At 38.2% G+C, this 19,254-nt stretch overlaps 5 protein-coding genes across 5 annotated transcripts; 3 read left to right on the top strand and 2 right to left on the bottom strand.

Moving 5' to 3' along the window:
* Positions 1–2,324: 2,324 nt before the first annotated feature.
* Positions 2,325–6,265, bottom strand: GCK72_006394 (uncharacterized protein; the record flags this gene model as incomplete). The annotated part of the gene is made up of 8 exons (XM_053725608.1): positions 2,325–2,444; positions 2,856–2,959; positions 3,010–3,119; positions 3,433–3,530; positions 3,580–3,662; positions 3,993–4,127; positions 5,796–5,967; positions 6,011–6,265. 8 exons carry the CDS (start codon positions 6,263–6,265, stop codon positions 2,325–2,327), a joined length of 1,077 nt encoding a protein of 358 aa, XP_053589802.1.
* A 1,243-nt stretch (positions 6,266–7,508) lies between these two features.
* On the bottom strand, positions 7,509–11,242 carry GCK72_006393 (uncharacterized protein; the record flags this gene model as incomplete). The annotated part of the gene is made up of 12 exons (XM_003113800.2): positions 7,509–7,631; positions 7,678–7,792; positions 7,844–8,022; positions 8,074–8,187; positions 8,233–8,385; positions 8,441–8,598; positions 8,645–8,864; positions 8,913–9,786; positions 10,511–10,659; positions 10,817–10,897; positions 10,947–11,129; positions 11,183–11,242. The coding sequence occupies 12 exons, from the start codon at positions 11,240–11,242 to the stop codon at positions 7,509–7,511; spliced, it is 2,409 nt and encodes an 802-aa protein (XP_003113848.2).
* A 2,714-nt stretch (positions 11,243–13,956) lies between these two features.
* Positions 13,957–14,965, top strand: GCK72_006392 (uncharacterized protein; the record flags this gene model as incomplete). The annotated part of the gene is made up of 5 exons (XM_003113432.2): positions 13,957–14,004; positions 14,331–14,414; positions 14,465–14,623; positions 14,668–14,821; positions 14,868–14,965. The coding sequence occupies 5 exons, from the start codon at positions 13,957–13,959 to the stop codon at positions 14,963–14,965; spliced, it is 543 nt and encodes a 180-aa protein (XP_003113480.2).
* Positions 14,966–15,825: 860 nt separating this feature from the next.
* On the top strand, positions 15,826–16,932 carry GCK72_006391 (uncharacterized protein; the record flags this gene model as incomplete). Its single annotated transcript, XM_003113759.2, has 5 exons — positions 15,826–15,943; positions 15,987–16,217; positions 16,261–16,400; positions 16,448–16,757; positions 16,805–16,932. The coding sequence occupies 5 exons, from the start codon at positions 15,826–15,828 to the stop codon at positions 16,930–16,932; spliced, it is 927 nt and encodes a 308-aa protein (XP_003113807.2).
* Positions 16,933–17,454: 522 nt separating this feature from the next.
* Positions 17,455–18,978, top strand: GCK72_006390 (uncharacterized protein; the record flags this gene model as incomplete). The annotated part of the gene is made up of 7 exons (XM_003113512.2): positions 17,455–17,531; positions 17,578–17,815; positions 17,859–18,152; positions 18,197–18,250; positions 18,616–18,732; positions 18,781–18,879; positions 18,922–18,978. The coding sequence occupies 7 exons, from the start codon at positions 17,455–17,457 to the stop codon at positions 18,976–18,978; spliced, it is 936 nt and encodes a 311-aa protein (XP_003113560.2).
* Between the last annotated feature and the right edge of the window lie 276 nt (positions 18,979–19,254).

The raw sequence follows: 19,254 nt of genomic DNA, 5'->3' as shown, positions 1-19,254 counted from the left end.
AAAGTGTTGCTTTTTTCGAACATTTTGGGATCCAATTTACTCCGTTCGTAGAAAAGCTTTTGAAAAAATATGCTTCGTTTTCAAAAATTCGAGGTAACTTTGTATTTCAAGTGTAAAATTTTCAGGTAAGCGATTATTTTTAGTTTTCTCTCTGGGAAATATTTTATCGTAGAGTAAAGAAACAAATATGGTCCAAAAGCGAACTAAATCTAGTTTTTTTCAATACAATAAGTTTGCACTTTTACTTCTAAACATTATTTTTCAAAGCTTCCTCTTTTTTCAGCTTACGAAGCCAATCAAAACAATCTTCGTACTCTATGAAATCGTTGAAACAGAATATGAATGTGGAATGAATTCCAGATGAATGACGACAATAATGTGATGAATATTCCGCCCTCAACGCGTCTATTTTCATCCGATATATATATTTAATCCATAGTTTGAAATCTGATACTTTCTCATTCTACATTCTTCGACGTCGTCGGTTTCTTTCGTTTCCAAACATTGAAAACTTGGCTAACGAGAAGAGAAAAAGGAAACTGATGACCATCGGATGATCATGAGTTTTTGGTGTTCGAACAGAGAAAAAGGAGCACGTCATTTGAAGACGAAAGGATAACAAAAAAGTAGAAGAAGAAGAAAAGAATGAAAAAAGGAAGAAGAGCAAGACTATGTTGTGTGGGGCTATTTTCAGGCGGGGGCACAACGTCTAATGGGTGGGAGACGTAAGCAGAAGAGACGCAGAGATGAAACTACATGAAGCTTCGACGCTAGCTCAACACACCAATCGATGAAAGGGACGACGTCTGGGGAAGAGAAAAGTCTCTGAAGGGAAGAGAAATATTGCTGGAGTTGGAGAGAGTTATGAGAAATCGGAGCGGAGGAAAAGAATGGATTTGGCATGGAATTCCGGGAGAATTAGGTGTTGAATGAAGGCGTTAAAGCGGAGAAAAGAAGAGGAAAACGCTGGAAAAGTTGGTGGAAAGGTTTCTAAAGAGATGGGATAAAGGATACGTGTATGACATCAAATCGTGTGTACTGTAGACCACGTAATTTTCGCTCTCCGGATGGGAAATTGGAAACTTTTCCTCAGCAAAAGCTGTCAGGGCATTAAAGGAAGTTTATACTTTCTTAGACAATATAATTCTCAGAATTTGAAAATTTCTAGTTCATGTAGATTGCGCTGAAGTTGCATTGTTTTCATTTCCATTGTCACAAAACTTTAAATTTGATAAGCAAATCTTTCGAAACATCTAAAAATCCTAAAAACTTCCGTTCCATCGGGGTTTCTTAGAACAACAAATCCCAAAACCCTGCAGAAAAACGGACATCTGAAAAAGAGGAAATGGTTCTAATTTCCGTTGAAAAGCACTCTTTTCTCTTCATGTTATCGGATGCCCCGCACTCGAAAATGATGAATTTGGCAGCGATTTGTCTTGTGAAGACGTTTGGGATGAGGGGCTCTCACAAGAAGAAATGTCAAATAGAATAGGGAAATGAAGTGGTTTTGAGGAAGAGAGAAAGAGGAGATGGAAATGGAGAAGAAGAAGAAGAAGTTGATGAGCAATTGGAAGGAGAGAAAGAGAATTGCAACATCTGTTGATGAATTGATGATGAAAACATCAGAAAATATAGATGTCGAGTAGATTGTGGAAGGACAGGAAACAAAAGTTCAGAATTCAGAAGATTCGATGCCTAGACCTGGAAAACTATATATTTTATATACGAGCAACAAAGCTGAAAGGCGGGATTTAGAAAGTCTCGTCCACCTGCTAATTTTTTTTCGAAAAAAAACACGGAGACAGATGGCCAAAAAAAAAACTTGCGAATGTTATTACTGTATAGCCAGCTGTACAGCACCTGTCACCCAATTTTTAAATCAAAAAGAGTTCTTGCTGGATTATTTTAAAGCAAAACAGTAGAGTTGTTCACTTCCTCTTCCCACAAAAAAGCAATTTTGAGAAGCGATGAAAATTCTGAGAAGTCTCCGTCATCATCGTTGCCGTTTTCCACTTATTTCTCCGCCTCCAGAATCCTCATCAATTGGCCATAAAAGTGCCAATCCGCCCATCCATCTTCTCACTTTTTCTTCTTTTTTTCTTTTCTTTTCTTCTCATTTCACAGCTCATTTCTTTTCTATTATACAGTGGGCTCAACGGCTTCATTCTTTTCTTTTTTGGCTTTTAGGAAACTCATAAAAGCAGTACACATTTTATTTGTTGGCATTTCGAGAGGAAGGTGGTGAAATAAAAGAAAATTCAGAAATGGGAGAAAGAAGATTGACTAGAAGTGAAATGGACAAAGAAATAGAGATATTCGAATGATTATGGTTCGATTTTGTTGTAACGAATGAATGTGTGTTCTTGCATTCCATGAGTTAATGTCTCCATATTCAGACGAGCTTGAAGTGTTGATCGATCGAGAAGTGTCCATTCACGGACGAGCTGAATATGGGAAATTTTCAGAAATTGGCCTGGAATACGGATGGAAATAAATTTAATAGCATTTGAAGTAGTACCTGAAGAGAAAGTCTTAATCTTCGTAAATACTAAACCGGTCAATTTCATTTTGGAAAAGAAATCTGAATCTAAAAAGAGAAAGAATCTGAAAACGATACAACAAATCTTGACTAACGACGAGGCTTTCTCAAATTATCTCAAATTTCAAGTATATTATTTTGTTGAATTTCTGACGGGGAACACTTGTGACCGGTATACTCTTTTTTCATTCCGAGAAACTGAACTAGTGATAACCTCTAATCATCTTTGTTTCTTTTTCAAAAACGTCGTCTAGATCTTCAGTTTTTCTCACTTTGAACTCAGTTTTTTTTCAAATCTTCCATGTTGAAAACTTACATCATGAACTGGCAAATCTCGACTGAAACTGATTCTTCCAATGTCCTTCAGTCTGAATCTGATCTGATTTCCGTTGACTGGCCCTTCTTCGACTGTGACGAATCCTGAAAGATGTTTCTCTTCATTTCAGAATCCAATGATTCGAATTTCAAACCATTATTCATAACAGTTGTCAGTGCAACTTCTTTTGTGTTTGGCTTGACTGAAATGTATCCATATTCACTGTGAAGTTCATCTTTGTCATTGATTGACCAGGCGAATGCTCTGAAATTATTTCTTTATGCTCTCTTCCATAACCAGTTGATTCCACCAGAATACTCCCAACAAATTCCACCAAGAGAAACGAACTTTCCGGAAAAGAAAACACAGAAAACAGACTTAGAAGACGATAGGATATTTAAACGAACATAAAATACAGAAAACCCAAAAATACACAATGAAACCTGTTCGGATTCTTCTCATCTCTTTTATCTACACTCCATGCAAACGCTCTAAAATTTAAAGAATCATCTGAAATTGATAATTAAATCTTGTCTGAGCCTCTGAAAAATTCAAAAAATTAAAAAAAAAACCTCACGTGTAATTCAAGGCATGAGCTGATTGCATCGCATCATCTGGAATCGAGATTTCGATTTCTTCTCCAAATGTGAATTTGGGAATTGTTGGGAAGATCGCCTAGAATTTCAGAAGAAGATTTGTAACGATTGGAAATGAATTATTCTACTTTTCCTCCGTGCTCGGATCTCCATTTGCCGACAAGGAATCCGATTGGTGTGAGTTCTTGGGAGAGTCGACGGAGGTCGTATTCTGAAAATTTAATTGGATTCACAAGCATGATGCGTTTAAGAATTTTCTGATTTTGTTTTCTTTTTTCAGGAAGGTTGCGGCTTAGGAACAACCTGGGGACTACTTTCGGATGAGAATCTTGTCTCAAATTTTAGATTCAGCAAGGTGGCGACATTCAATTTATTCTGTGAAATTTTAACGGTATTTCTCAAAGTTATCACTTGCATTCTTTAAAGTGACCTTTAGTGAAGTTCCGTCTAAAGACCATCTGATTTCAATTCCCGTATTATCAAACTGAAGGTCATTCTTTCTTTTTCCCTCAAATTGCTTTCAATTTCCACACAGACTCACTTGGATCAACATCTCCACACTGTCCACAACTTTTGAGACAACTTTTCTTGATATATTCAGTTGAATCGCATGCATTCGGATTTACAGTAATCCAATCTCTACAATTATTATCAAAGTCCCGACATGAATCTGCGGCTGAAAGAAGAAAAAAAGAAAAGTTTTGCGTTGAAAAACGACGTGGAAAGGGTATTGTTCTAGTGTAAACTGTATGACATTCAGGGTGTGGGAACCTGTTTTTTCGTCATTTTTATGTTTTGATTGAACGAAACGAACCTATGGAAAATGATAATAAACTGGAGAGTGAGAACAATAGAATTCGATTTGATGACATCTGAAAATGAATATTTTTGGAGAGAACAATTCAGAAGACGTTGGTAGAAATTGGGGATAAAAGAAGTGAAAAAGATGGTAAAAGTACGTTGAAGTATACGAGGAACTGTCAGAAATGATAAGATAACTAGTGAAAGGGATAGATTTTCAATCAAAAGGCTGGCAAAAAATCGAATGTAAAGAAGTGAAGAGAGAAGGTGTGTGAATGAGAAACAAGAAGAAGAAGCCCTCCTTCTTCTCCCTTTTTTATCACTTATCACCTCCTTTTCATCAATCAACGAGCGTCGTGCCGAGAACCGAAAACGATCTTTCCAGTGCTAATTCGGCAAAAATTTCTTCTGCGTTTTCTCTTTTTTTCTTTCCTTTTCAAGAAATAAACATGTTCGGGTTAAGGTGCAGATGGCGGAGAATTAGGAGGATATGACGTTGAGAAGAATTGGTAATTCGATGTATGAACATCTGTAAATCACAAAAGGGAAAATGGTTTTTTGATTTCGTGAGATTCAGATGTCTGAAACTCTTCCCTGTTTTCGTATGTAACTATCAATAATGTATTAGAAACTTCAAGAGATTTTCAGTGAGTAAATAATATACTCTTTTTTTTAAAACATTTTCGAAAAATGACTCTATTGCATTCGAATATAGAACTCGTACTTCTGGGTAAAACCTTCATTTTCTTCTATTCAAACCTTCAGAATAATGAGTTGAAAAATGAATATTCATGAGAAATCAATCAGATTTCTTGTTACCTGGGAGAATCTCACAAACAGAACATTCTTGATAATTACCGTACGGGGTTTTCCAAAAACAGTTCCTATATAAAGTTCCGCCCGTCCAGTCACACTAAAACCCGAATAGAGAGTTCTTCAGAATTTAAATTGAGGTTTTCAGAAAGTCTACTACTAATACAGATTCTAGAACAACACGTATAACAGAATAATGTTCTTCATCTTCTTCTTCTTCTTCTTTTCGACGGAAACAGTTTGTCGTCACAAATGGTCGAAAAAGAAAAGAAAAAGTAAAGAAGAAAAGGAGATAGAGAGAAAGAGGAGGCGGGCATTCATTTGGCATTTCCATCGTCCATTCGATTGGCAGTTAGCATGTCACTTTTAGCAGTTACAAGTGTGGAATGTAATGGATCAAAAGTATCGAGGGAGACAGAAAAAAACACGATTTACTGTTTATCTTATTCTCAATTGATAATAAAGTCTGAAAATGTACAAGTTGAGACTGTAAATTCTCGTTTTTGTGTTCCTCTGTTCCAGGGGGAGAAAATGAAGGTTTTTGGAAATGTCTTCAAGTACCTCAGCAGTTAGATTCAAGCCTAAAAATGTACAATTCTGTATATTATGTTGAGAGCCAAAACTATTTTTCATTTCTCACTAGCCAAAATGTCACGAGCTTTTCACCTCATTTTTTTTGGCAATTAGGAAATCATTGTCCCGTCACTCCTGGAAAATTTGGTGGTGATACCATCATTTGTGGCCGAGCTAGCGTTGGATCCAGGAATTGGGAAACGTCGAATATTCGGGAAACCTGGGACCATAGTCTCTCGTGACTGGAATTCTGTCATGATACGTTCCATTTTGACCGTGTATCGTTCAGACAAATGGCAGAATTGCAGTTGCGTGGAGTTCAGAAGGTTCTGGAATTTTCTGGGTCAAAAAGAAGATTTCTACAACTATTACCTTGATAAAATCAGCCAATTTTTTGATAAAATTAGCGTGTCTTCTTTCAACATGTTTTCCTTCTAACCCAATGGTCAATCTTGGAAGATTCTGGAAGAAGTTTATCAACGGCAATTCACTTGGGCACAAGTCGGTTGTGATATTGAGCATTTTGATACCCTTCAGATGCTCAGAGCTCAAAAATTCATCCAATTTTTCGACAGATTCTCTTGTGATATGAAGTGAAACTTCTTCCAATGTTTCACGGTCCAACATATTCAAAACAGTCGGTGTTATAGAGAAAATGTTTCGAATTTCGAACTTTTTGACATGAATGTTATGATTGAAACAATTCCGCTCAAGAATTCGGAGCTTATTCCTTGACTCGTAAGTCCAACAGTTAAGCATCAAAGTATCCAATCGAAGTTTCGGATTTTTAAATAAACTCATCCAATTCTCATTGGAGTCCCTAAAAGTTCAAACAAAACATCTTTGGCTCTATAGGCAAAGAATGGTCCCAACCGCAAAGAACGGTCCCAACCGCAAAGAATGGTCCCAACCGCAAAGAATGGTCCCAAAATTTTGGGTGACCCAAATTTCCGAATTACATGGTCCCAACCGCTAAGAATGGTCCCAACCGCAAAGAATGGTCCCAAAATTTTGGGTGACACGAGTTTCAGAATTGAATGGTCCCTACCGCAAAGAATGGTCCCTCGAAATTGATACGAAAAACTTTTCACCATTCTCTAAGGCTTAGGTTTCTTAGAAATTGGTGAAAAAATTGGCAAAATTGGTTATTAATCGTATTTGTCAATTTTTTCCCAATTTCTAAGAAACCTAAGCCTAAGAGAATGGTGAATAGTTTTTCGTATCAATTTCGAGGGACCATTCTTTGCGGTAGGGACCATTCTTTGCGGTAGGGACCATTCAATTCTGAAACTCGTGTCACCCAAAATTTTTGGACCATTCTTTGCGGTTGGGACCATTCTTTGCGTTAGGGACCATGTAATTCCTTGGGACCATTCTTTTATTTTTTGGGACCGTTCTTTGCGGTTGGGACCATTCTTTGCCTATAGAGCCACATCTTTTTTGAGACAAATTACGACTTACTCAGAACACTCAATTTCCTGAGAAGGGATCGTGCTCTCCCTAATATTCCAACATTCCCATAAGTCCATGTCAGTCACTCTGGGAGCCCAGCTATCAACAATTTCTTGCATATCTTTTGACACGTTTCGTAGAGCAAATCTGGATTAAAAATAGGGAAACGTTGTTATTTTACAATTACCTATCATTCAGATTAAATGAATCTCCAACTTTCTCAAAAATTTCCACCGGCAAGTCGGTGAACAAGCATTAAATTCCATAAAATCAATTTATTACGAGTCAATTAAGAAATTATTAGAATACACGTGAGCAAAGATAGAAAGTGATTAAAGCGTAACCGGAAAGTCAAGAAACAAAAATTGGCACCAGTGGAAAGAACCGGCAAGTGAAATATTATAAGTTATTAAATTACTCATGCTCTATATTTGGCCATTCGAACAACACGAGCTCCTCTGGAAATATCGAGTCCAAGTTGGGCAATTGCTTCGAGTTTCTGTCCGGCATCAGTGCTTAGAAGAAGTTGACGGACCACATTCTGGAAAATTGTCACTATATTTTTGAAAGAAGAAGTTGTATCATACTTTAACAGCTTCTTTTGCTTTTCTCTTAACACATTCTTGTTTGATTTCATTAATTGTTGCAGTCAAATTGATGATAGTTCTCTCGATTTCCACTTCAAACGTCTCCTCACGACATCTGGAATCAGATGATTCTAAAAGTTCTCAACTCTATTTTGATTCCACTCACTCATCGAAATTCGGACAACAATCTCTGAGATGTGTGCATTTCTCTTGAATCAAGTTCGCATCGTGGAAACATTCACGAGATTTCGAGTATTCGTATGAAGTATTCAGAAGGCGTCGAAGGGCATCGTCATATTCATGACGGCGTTGTTCTGGATATGCGAGACAGACTGAGTCTTCAAACTGGAAATAAGAGTCGACGGTGGAAATGATTTTCAGAAAATCATAACTTACAAATTGCTCATTTTTATCATCGAGACAAACACGAAGTTTATCGTTTCTTTTAATCATGTTCTCGTAGAGTTGCACGAACTTATCTCCGTCTTTCTGAGAGCAGACTCCATCATCCTGAAATCTTAAATTTCAGACAAATACTTCTCGAGAGTTCCCCACCTTAAAAAGAAGACTTTCTGCAGATTCAGCCATAGTAGCTAACAGTTGATCACTCGCGAATCTCCATGCACAACTATCAACAGCCAAATGCATTTGAGAGCGACATCTCATGTACATATCACATGTTGTCTCGTTACGTTTTATCAGTGTTGTCTGGAAGGAATATTTTCATTTTGAATTATTGTCTTTTCTATGAGTGAACACTTACATTACTATTCTGTTTCGTCCACAGATTATGTTCTCTTCTAAAAGCATCGATTTCAACTTTGTACTCTTCCGAGATGAAGTTTTTAATCACTTCTTCTCCTTCTTTTTTCTCAAGTTTCTCCTCTTTATCACCTCCGACAACAAGTGTTGTTGCTCCTTCTGAAAATGAAGCAGTAGGTAAATCTGAAATTAATAATCAACTTACTTTGAATAATGAATTTATCTCCATTATCATCCACGAGCATCGTCGAAGTCGGATCATCAATTGATTCAGAAGTCACTATTGTTGAATTATTCGTGGATTCTTCTTCTTTGCAAATCGGAAGATCGCGAGTCTCATTCACAACCTTCTCCACATCTTTTTCTACTTTTTTATAGTCAGTATCATCGAAATTTTCGAGAAGCATTTCCAGTGATTTCTCAATCTGAAATTCATCCTCTCATGAAACCAACAACCTTTTCAGATCACTTACCAATTTCGCTTTATTTTTCTGCTCATCACTCAGTTCTTTTCCTCTCAACTTTTGCTCGAAACTCTCCACAAGTCCTTTGACTTCCTTAAAATCTTTCGAATTCGGATTCTCTCCCAACATTTTCAAAATATTGGTGAATCGAAGTGTTGTGGATACTCGACATCTTTCAATTGTTTCGTTTTTCTGTGGAATTGCAATCTTTTCCACAAAAATTATTGGATTTGTTGTGACAGATTCCGATAAAGATCCGAAGACAACTGGTGAAGAAACTGATGTTTTATCCCCAGAATCCTCGACGACAATGTTATCATCATTCGATTCGAGAAGAGTTACAGTACCCATCGGTGGCATATTATTGATAGTTTCAGACACTGTGGCAGCATCAAGCAGAGAATCAAATCCTTCTTTCGCTATTTTCGATCTGTCAAGAGTCTCAATTCTTTGTTTTATCAAGTCAGTCTTCCTCATTGCTGCATTAAACTTCTTCTCAAACTCTTTCTTTGAACTTGACTCTGGATAAGAAAGCTTCGGAAGTGTCAATCCATCGCCCTCTTTATCTCCATATCGAATCAATAACTTTCTTGCTTTTTCCTCATTTTCTTGCTGAGTTGTGAATCGAACATTCACGAATCCATCTTTCCGCCCTCCTTCTTGTTGGTTTCTATTCGTCTCTTGATCAGTAAATCTCACATTTACATGTCCAGTTGGAGACCACGTCCTCTCGCGAGATTCATCTTCAGAGAACAGAACTCCATCGAGAAGAATCGGGGAGACAGGCATTCCCTTCTTGCAGTCATCTGCACGTTTTCTCAAATTTGTTCGAGTTGTGTTTATCATCTTTTGAAGTGTAGATTCTGATGACAGAAGTTTGCATCTGAAAATTCCCAAACATGAATTTCATTTGTTTTTTCCATTTTTTGACATTTGTATTTTGAATCGGTCACAAGGATACAGAGAAGTCAGAATTCTTCAAATGTTATCTGTCTTTTTTCCTACAGTACCGCTCAAAAGGCTATTAAATTTGGCTGTTTTTAGTTAAAAATGCTCAACTTTGACAGTGTATTTCGGTGTCACCTGATTGTCCGATAAACTAAGTTTTTTATGGGTTGGAGAGAGCAAAAATAACACATAATTTATGTAGTTGATCTTTTTTTTGTAGGGACACTATGTGGAAAGTTACAGGTTGTCAAAGTCATTTCTCCCCGAAATCAGCTAATTTCATTGCAAATTAACGAAGTTTTGGAGCTTTTCACTTTGACAACCTGTAACTTTCAAGATAGTCCACTTTCAAAAAAATGGTCAACTACTAGAATGATTTGCTATTTTTGCTCTCTCCAACCCATACAAGAAAAATTTGTTTGGACATTCGGGTGACACCGAAAAAAAACTATCAAACTTAGTCATTTTCCGCTGAAAACAATCAAAGTTGATAACCTTTTGAGCGGTATTGTATCTTCAACCAAGTACTGTACAACATCTCAAATTTTTATCGTTTCCATTTGTGTCCCTCTTCTAACCTAATCCATCAATATAAATGTTCTACACCTATCGTTTATTTGTCAGAAACCTTTTCAATCGGTTATCAAAAGACGACCTACTTCTCAATACTTGGACAACACTTGATCAACTGTCCACATTGTCTCTCAACTCTTCTCTTCACCCCGGTAAAACAATGATTTGGAACATAAGTAATCGTTCGACTGAATGAAAATCTCGGAGGACGACCGATCAGTTGGCATTGTTCATTCTGAAAAAGGATTTCATGAAATCATAAAATAACAATAAAATGAGTCATAAACATTCCATGTCACTTTCTCTTTTTTTATCTCAATATCTTAGATCTTTTCCCGTCAATTAGGGTCATCTCTTTTTTTCTTTTTTCCTTTTTTTCTTCCCTTTCTCACCAATTTCTTGTCAAGAGGTTTCGAGTTTTCATTGAGACACGCGACCAGCTGACCATCCAATTCTTCTTCCAAGCGCTCCAACTAAAAACGAGAAACATTTGATGTAGGTATCGTAAGTACAGTGACTTACAGTGGTGTAATCATTTTTCAATTTTTGATGACAGTCATAAGTATCTCTTCTTTCTGGAAGCCAATATGGTCTCCAAAGAGAATTTCCTAGACAGAGACGTTCTTCTAGAAGAGAAACTGAAGCACATTCCACGAATGCTGCACAGTAATTCGATGAAGGGGCAGGAGATGATGGATCTGGGGACTGGAAGAAAGTATTCTTTATGGATTGATCGTCTTCTTTTACTCAATCTTTACCTCATATTGTGCCAAAATCGATCGATATAAAATAGGAAGAAAGAAAAGAAACATCCGCATCTGGGACGATGGAACAAAGAGTTTCGGACGTCTCCGAAGGGATTATAGGGCCACTGAAAGAATGAAGAAGAGATTGTAGAAGTGAGGAAGAAAGAAGAAGAAAAGTGAAAAGTATTCGAAACGAAAGTCGTGGAAAGTAGAATATATCGCATGGAAATGAAAGTTGCTCCTCTTCCGGAAGATATCAATTTGTGAATCCGATCCGTGGAATGTGATCAATGAAGCGTGCGAAAGTGAGACTAGACGAGAAAGAAGAAGTGCGTGAAGGACGGAATGGTGAAAAGGAAATTCAGAATCTTCTAATTGTCGTCAATTAGCTCTGCCAACTTTTTCATTTTTATTTGAAGTGAGAAATATGGAATAGAGAGGGAAAACTATTGAAAAAAGACGGATGGTTGCGATAAGAAGGTTTCGTTTCTTTCCGAAACATGCACCCTGCTGTTCATTTTTGTGGGTGAAGGTCGATTTGCTTTTGGCCGAGAAACGAAGAAGATGAAGAAGAGAAAAGAAAACCCGCCTTCTTTTTCTCCTGGGTTTTTGTCCATTTTTCCGAGATACCATTGTGTCGACCTCTTTAACAGACAATTCAGAAGACAGACGCCGGTCAGGACAATCACATCGGAAAGGAAGAGAAAACAGCTTATCCGAGACGAATGAGACATGACGAATTGAAGAATTTAGGAGAGGGGAAGAAGGAAATATTACTTACGCTTATTTACGAGCCGTCGTTATCGCCGATACGATTTGATGCGGATGCGAATTGACACCGATTTCAAAACGAACGGACACTTAAAAAACGGAGAGAAGAAGGATTCGAAGTGAAAGGGAAGAACAGGTGTCCTGTTGAATTTCAAATATAATAAAGGTAATACAATACTTTTTGGCCAAGGAGGCATTCATATGAATTCGGAGTATTGAAAGTTATTGGGAATTCGAAGTTTTCAGAGGTTGTGACATACATAAGCTTCAGTTTTTAGAATTTTGAAATAGAGTTTCTCTGATTATTCCTCTCCCGAAGTTTCGAAGATTTATGTCGATTCCCAGCAACCAAAAAGGACATAGATAAAGAAAACGTGACAAGTGTGACAGTCTTTTCATAGCCTTCCGATCCTATATGATTACTTCTGTAGAATTACGTTTTTAAAAAGAGAAGTTTCAGTTGTTTTAAGGCAATTTATGGTTTTCAGTGTTTCGCTTTGTGTTTTGAACCTTCAATAGTTCATAAAACTTCCTTGAAAAATCAACATATCAACGTTTTCAGTTATTCCAAATTTTTACTGTCTGAAGCCACAAATTGCACGGAAGTTTATTTTTGGGAAGATAGAAGAAGTCCAATGCTTTTTAGCTTGATTTTTTATATTAACTTTTTTCTCTTTCACTAACTAATGTCCATTTTCTGTTTTGTTCAATTGTCACCGACTGTCGCTTCATCATGAATTCACGTTCAAGGTGGATCACTCATTTCGTTCATCATATAAATAATTTCTTGATTGTTCAATCATAGAACTTCGAACTTCATTAATTTTATCTCTTTTTCCATTCGAACTTTCCGAGTTAGACGCTTTCTGAAACAACACAAACTCGACTTCCTGAAAAGAAACCCAACATTTTACGAGCATTGCTCGTCAAATCGGGTGTATACACAGCGTTTTGTTTACTTGTTTTTCCCTTTATTTTTCAGTTATTTTCTCACTTTTCTTTCTCCAGACTTGCAAAATATCGGCCCGTCGGCCCGGGCCGGGCCGGTAGAGAAAGTTGCCGGCCCGGCCCGGCCCGGTCGGCCCGGAGTCAAAAAATGAGCACAATTTTTTCACAAAATTTTTCGAAATTTTTTGAAATTTTCGTCAAAAATAGTCAAAAATCCTATGTAAACTTGAGTTTTATCGATATGTAAAAACATAGTCGAAAATTCGACTATTTTGCGAAAAAAACAAAAAATTTTCAAAAAAATTCAAATTTTCAAATTTTTGTACTGTGACCCGGGCCGACCGGGCCGGGCCGGGCCGGGCCGGTGAAAATTCTCAAATCGGCCCGGCCCGGCCCGTTGCAAGTATGGATTTCTCCATCGGAAGCCGACATTTCTTCGAGAGATCATTCATAAACTCTGAAACAAGCTTTAATTTTCAACTTTTGATTGGTGCCGCTCACTAGGGAAGGCCTCGGGGTGACCGTGGAGTTATGGGACGTTAGCTATATCGTTGGAAAGCTGGGAAAACGCTGATTCCAAATATATATTCAGTTTTTGCCCTCAAGGCCTGGTATTCGAGAAAAACGAGGTCAACGTTTGGAAAAATGACAAATTATTGCCTTTTTAACACGTGAAAATTGGAAAAAAATTGTAAAAAAATTTTTGCGTGTTAGAAAGGCAATAATTAGTCATTTTTCTTACTTTGACCTCGTTTTTCTCGAAAACCAGAACTCGAGGGCAAAAACTGAATATATATTTGGAATCAGCGTTTTCCCAGCTTTCCAACGATATAGCTAACGTCCCATAACTCCACGGTCACCCCGAGGCCTTCCCTAGTCAGTGCCATAAGTAAACTTCACTAAAAATCATTGTTTCGCTAATGTAGAAGGTTAGAAAAGTACGTGATAACCAAGCTGCGCAAGTGCTAACATTTTTCACGTGTCTTCTTACAATTCTCATCTGAACAATTTTATAAACACGTTTCTATATTCTAAACTTCGCATTATGCACATTTTTTTAGATCATCATGTTTCTGAACCTTCTCTCTCAAGTATCATCCGCAATTTTTCCTCAGGTTAGTGCTATACTATTTCGTAACTTTAGTGAAACCTAGCTTACGAGAGTGATGTATGGGTGGCTTTTGTGATTTTTTATCGAATTGTCATCATCTTCATCAGAAACCACAAAGAGTAGAGGCGAGGCTACACAAATTCGCAGTCGGGAGGCGGAGAGCGCACACGCGGTGTTGCCTACTTCGTCTCTCGCAATCTACTCCTCTTGTTTACTACTTCTTGCCATTTTCTCTCCAACTGACTGTTCTCATTCTGTTTTTCATCTTGTACATGGCCGTGGCAATGTTACATTTAACATGATTTATATTTTTATATGCTTATTTTACAGGTCGAAGCCGCTCAAAAAATGTCTAACCGCGCCGTTGCAGTTCTCCGTGGAGATGTCGTGTCCGGAACTATCTGGATCACCCAGGTAACCTATTTTCGCAAGACATGAAAAGTTATCTATTTTCAAATCTTTAGAAGTCCGAGAGCGAACCAGCAGTGATCGAAGGAGAGATCAAAGGACTCTCCCCAGGCCTTCACGGATTCCACGTGCACCAATACGGAGACTCGACCAACGGATGCCTTTCTGCTGGACCACACTTCAATCCATTCGGAAAGACTCACGGAGGACCAAATGTATGAAAAAATGACATTTTTCTTAAAACATTTTATTTTTTCAGTCGGAGGTCCGTCACGTTGGAGACCTTGGAAACGTCGAGGCAGGAGCTGATGGAGTTGCCAAGGTGCACATTACAGATAAACTCATCACACTTTACGGACAAAACACTGTCATCGGACGTTCCATGGTTGTCCACGCAGGCGAAGATGATCTCGGTAGGGAAAGAGTAGTTTCCACTTTGTTCTCAAAGTTTTATTTCAGGAACAGGCGTTGGTGACAAGGCGGAAGAATCGAAGAAGACCGGAAATGCCGGTGCCCGCGCTGCCTGTGGAGTCATCGCCCTCGCTGCCCCGCAATGACTTCCCGAACAGTCTCGTCTCTAAATCCGCCTACTATCTTAAATTGTTTTCCCGTTTTGTAGCTAATTCCTGGTTGTACTCCTCGATTTCCATTTTAAATTCCACCGATCCTACTACTGTATATTTTTCTATTGGATACATTTCAGAACTTTCAAATCAATAAACTTTACTTTTAGGCGCTCACCTTATGTTCATAATCTAAATGTATTTCTGCATTAAAAACTTATTTTCGGTGATATCCCTCTTCCTGAAGCTTAAAAATTCAACGATAGGTATCAGAGCAGTTTTCAATTTTTGCCCTAGATACGTGTGAAAACCACGTGTGTTTCTATGTGAATATTTCAACCCAATGGCTCCATTCATATCAAAATCTCCTGTTTCTGCAATGGATTCGTCATCGAGTTCCAACGAAGAAGAGCAAGTTTTTCGAAGCAGTTCTCTGAAAATCACCTGATAATGAATCTATTCCAAAAAACACTCAATTCTTATCGAATCTTTTTGTCTTTAAGAGGAAATATCGGTCAACAAGACGAACTTGTTCACAAATATTAGTACCATCATATTCGGAGTTGTTCTTTTGTTTTTAGAGCTGGTTAGAATGTTAAAAATCAATATTTCCTCGAGAATTGACCTAATTTCAAGTATCTGTTCATGGTCGCTCGTTCGATTCACACTTTTCTCTCCTTTTTTATCAGTCTTTCACTCGACAATAAACGCATAGAATCACACCATTTTTTGATACAAGATAGGAAAAGAAACATAACGAAAAATGTGTCTTCTTCGTGCGAGCGATTCTTCAGCTTCGCTTCTTCAAAATATTTATTTCGTTTGCATTTAAAAAATCGTTTGTGTTTTGCAGAATGAGTGGTGTTCTGGAAGTTTATGACGCTAAGCGTACGGATAATTTGATCATCACCCTCGAAGGAATTTCTGGGTCCGAAACGATCAAGGCTATCAAGAAGCGTATTGCTCAAAAAAGTAGGACAAATTCTCGTAAAACCTAACTTAATTTTTTATTCAGAACTGAAGCTGACTGAGGAGCGTCAAGCTCTTCGTGTTGAACCAAAAGGAAAACCATTGGCTGATGACCAGAAGCTGTCCGATCTCGGTCTCTCTTCACAGAAAGCTGTTCTCTACGTGAGAGATCTTGGGCCGCAAATCGCCTGGAAAACAGTTTTCATGGCCGAATACGCTGGACCACTGTTTGTGTACCCACTGTTCTATCTCCGACCATCGTTCATTTATGGAGAAGGTAGTTTTATAACAACTTTTTCTTTTTAAATAATTCTTTACAGCAGCTACCAACGCTGTCATGCATCCAGCGGTTCAAATCGCTTTCTTCGCTTGGAGTTTCCACTACGCTAAACGTCTGTTCGAGACTCAGTTCATTCACAGATTCGGAAACTCGACGATGCCACAGTTCAACCTCGTCAAGGTAATTAATACAATTTTCTTCTCTTTTGTTCAATGTCCAATGTTTAGAACTGCTCATACTACTGGGGTTTCGCTGCATTCGTCGCTTATTTCGTTAACCATCCACTCTTCACCCCACCAGCCTTCGGAGATCTTCAAGTGTACTTGGGACTCGCCGGATTTGTGATCTCTGAGTTTGGGAATCTTTCGATTCACATCCTTCTCCGTAACCTCCGTCCAGCTGGAACACGCGAACGTCGTATTCCAAAGCCTGATGGAAACCCGCTATCCCTTCTCTTCAATTACGTTTCCTGCCCCAACTACACCTACGAGGTTTCTTCATGGATCTTCTTCACCATCATGGTTCAATCTCTCCCTGGTATTCGTGAAATTTATTTTAAAATTATCTTAAATATTTAACTTCAGCTCTTCTCTTCACTCTTGCCGGATTCGCCCAGATGGCCATTTGGGCTCAAGGAAAGCACCGCAACTATCTCAAGGAGTTCCCAGACTACCCAAAGAACCGCAAGGCTATCGTTCCATTTGTTCTCTAAATTATTGCATTTGCGCATCAGATTTATTGTATTTTTCATGTAACTTCGCAGTTCAATTGTTACTCAGATTTCTATCAATCAGTAATTTATTATATAGTTCACCGTGATCTGATAAAGCTTCGCTTCCATTTCATTCTGAAAGCTGATAGTAAAATCAGAGCGAGAATTGAAAAAAATCCAATGCGTGGAATCTAATTTCATTTTTCATTTTAAATTTCTCCGAAAATGTCGGTGTGGTGTTCAATTTGCAATGAATTGAAAGCGTGTGAAGAAGCAGTTCAAGTGAGTCATTCAGATGTACACAATATCTGATTTATTCAGTTGATTCCCTGTCTTCATACAATCTGTAAAAAATGTCTGAAAGAAACTTCGAAACAAATTCGTGTCTGTCCAGTTGCTCACTGTTATTCCAGTCTTTCTGCTCCCGAATTCATGACAAGTACATGTGAAGTCAGAGTATTCTCTGAGAGATTCGGAAAATAAATGGGCAGTTTTCAGGGAGAACACTGTCAGAGAAAGGTAATGATAAATGCAGATATTCTGAGAACTGCATGTCATCATGATATTTGTCAACATTGTTATGACGCAGCTAGTAGAAAGTGAGAAATTGTTTCAGAAAAATTAGGAATATCAATGAAATTTCAGAGAAAAGATGTCATGTCCAGCTCTCGGATGTTCTGAATCAATGGTGGATGAAGAAGATTTAATATGTGAAGGGTCGTGTAAACAACCGTTGGTTTTTGATAAAACAATTACGATTCCATGTTGTGGAGCAAGAATGTGTGATGAGTGTGGCCCAAAATGGACGAATGGTAAAGATTTTTGTGATCCTGGAAAATGTGTCATCAAAGAGGCTTCGAAAAAGAAAAAGGCCCCTGATATGGTACGGTCGTTAAAGTAATCTCGAATTCTTTAATCTCTTCTAGTCCCGTCAACCTTGTATGGGATCAATGAACTGTGAAGGAGAAGTTCTTCGTAATTTCCCGTCAGAATTTGAATGCGATCATGACGTTTGTATTCAATGTATTGGCACTATGCTTGACGAGTGCGAAAAGAATGGAAAATCACCAATGTGCCCTGCGAAGACGTGTGCAATTCCGTATCGATGTGAAAGTGTTCTTGCTCTGGCTGCTCAGTTTCCAGAAAGAAAAGGTTTCTTCTCAAAGTTCACTCTACAGGCAAAGTTCTCAATGCAGACTTTGAGAGATGACTCTGTTTCGGTTTGTTTAATATCGAATTATGCATTTGATTTTGGAATTTTCAGAATGTTATACATGGAGATCTGAAAGCAATGACTGGACAGAAATTCTCTCTCAAGGCAAGTCTTGCTGGCTTGCGTTCTCGTTTCTCACTTCTCCCTCCTTTCTCTGTGACTCCGCCTACTGCACACTAAACATAGCGAGCGGCGGAACCCGCGAGATGTCGGAACACACGACAGCACTACACCCTCCTCGCGGCGACTCATAAACTTACCTGGCTGGGGGTATTCTGTGATCATCAAGGCAGAATCCCCATGGCGAGGCCTTTCCATTGCACTTTTGGAAGGGCTGACCTGTGTGGCAGTCTCGAGTTGAGATTCGCCAACAGCTCAATTTTTGCGTAACGGGGCTGCGTGCGCGCGGCCCTGGAAAGTAACGGAAATCTGAATGAGATAAGAGAGTTGGGATGTGACTATTAATTTAGATTGGCCAATGCGATGACGATGATGGAGGAATGCCAATGGAATATGTTCGAGAAGGGTCCCTCGGTGATTTGATAAGGGAAATTCGCCGTGTTTTGAAAATTCTGGCCACTGACAAGGTTTTTAGGTTTCTCTAGATCCCGATTAGTTGTATGTATCTGTCTCAGATTTACGGATATTACCGTGTGGACGATGGCAAGAAAAAGTCGTTGGATGTTACCAAAGAGACTATACGTTCACCATGTTCTGCTCTTAACATCACCGAAGTTAGTTTTTTGGTATATTCTTTTATGTGTTTATTTTTATAGAACACTACTATCCTTGTTGACACAACTGGTATAGTTTCAAGACCGAAGAAACATTAAGGCAAAATAAATTCTTAATTTTTCAAATAAACTTTTTTTTTCAACCATTATCAATCTCATTTTTTGGTTTTCCTACTTTCCAGATAAGAGTTGTTCAGATCATCTAAATTATGACATGTCATGTTGTCGACAACACAGTTGACCCCTTACAACGACGCTCCGAAATGACGCACGCGCGTTGTTTACGCCCGTAAATCTACACAGGTTTATTTTCAAATAAATATCATTCTTATATATAAAACGCATGTGGGGTTTGTCCATCTGTCCCAATGTCCG

Source organism: Caenorhabditis remanei, chromosome II (genome assembly GCF_010183535.1).
Source record: "Caenorhabditis remanei strain PX506 chromosome II, whole genome shotgun sequence".
Classification (NCBI taxonomy): domain Eukaryota; kingdom Metazoa; phylum Nematoda; class Chromadorea; order Rhabditida; family Rhabditidae; genus Caenorhabditis; species Caenorhabditis remanei.
Note: the sequence above shows the minus strand (reverse complement) of the source record. Positions and strands in the feature narration are given on the sequence as shown.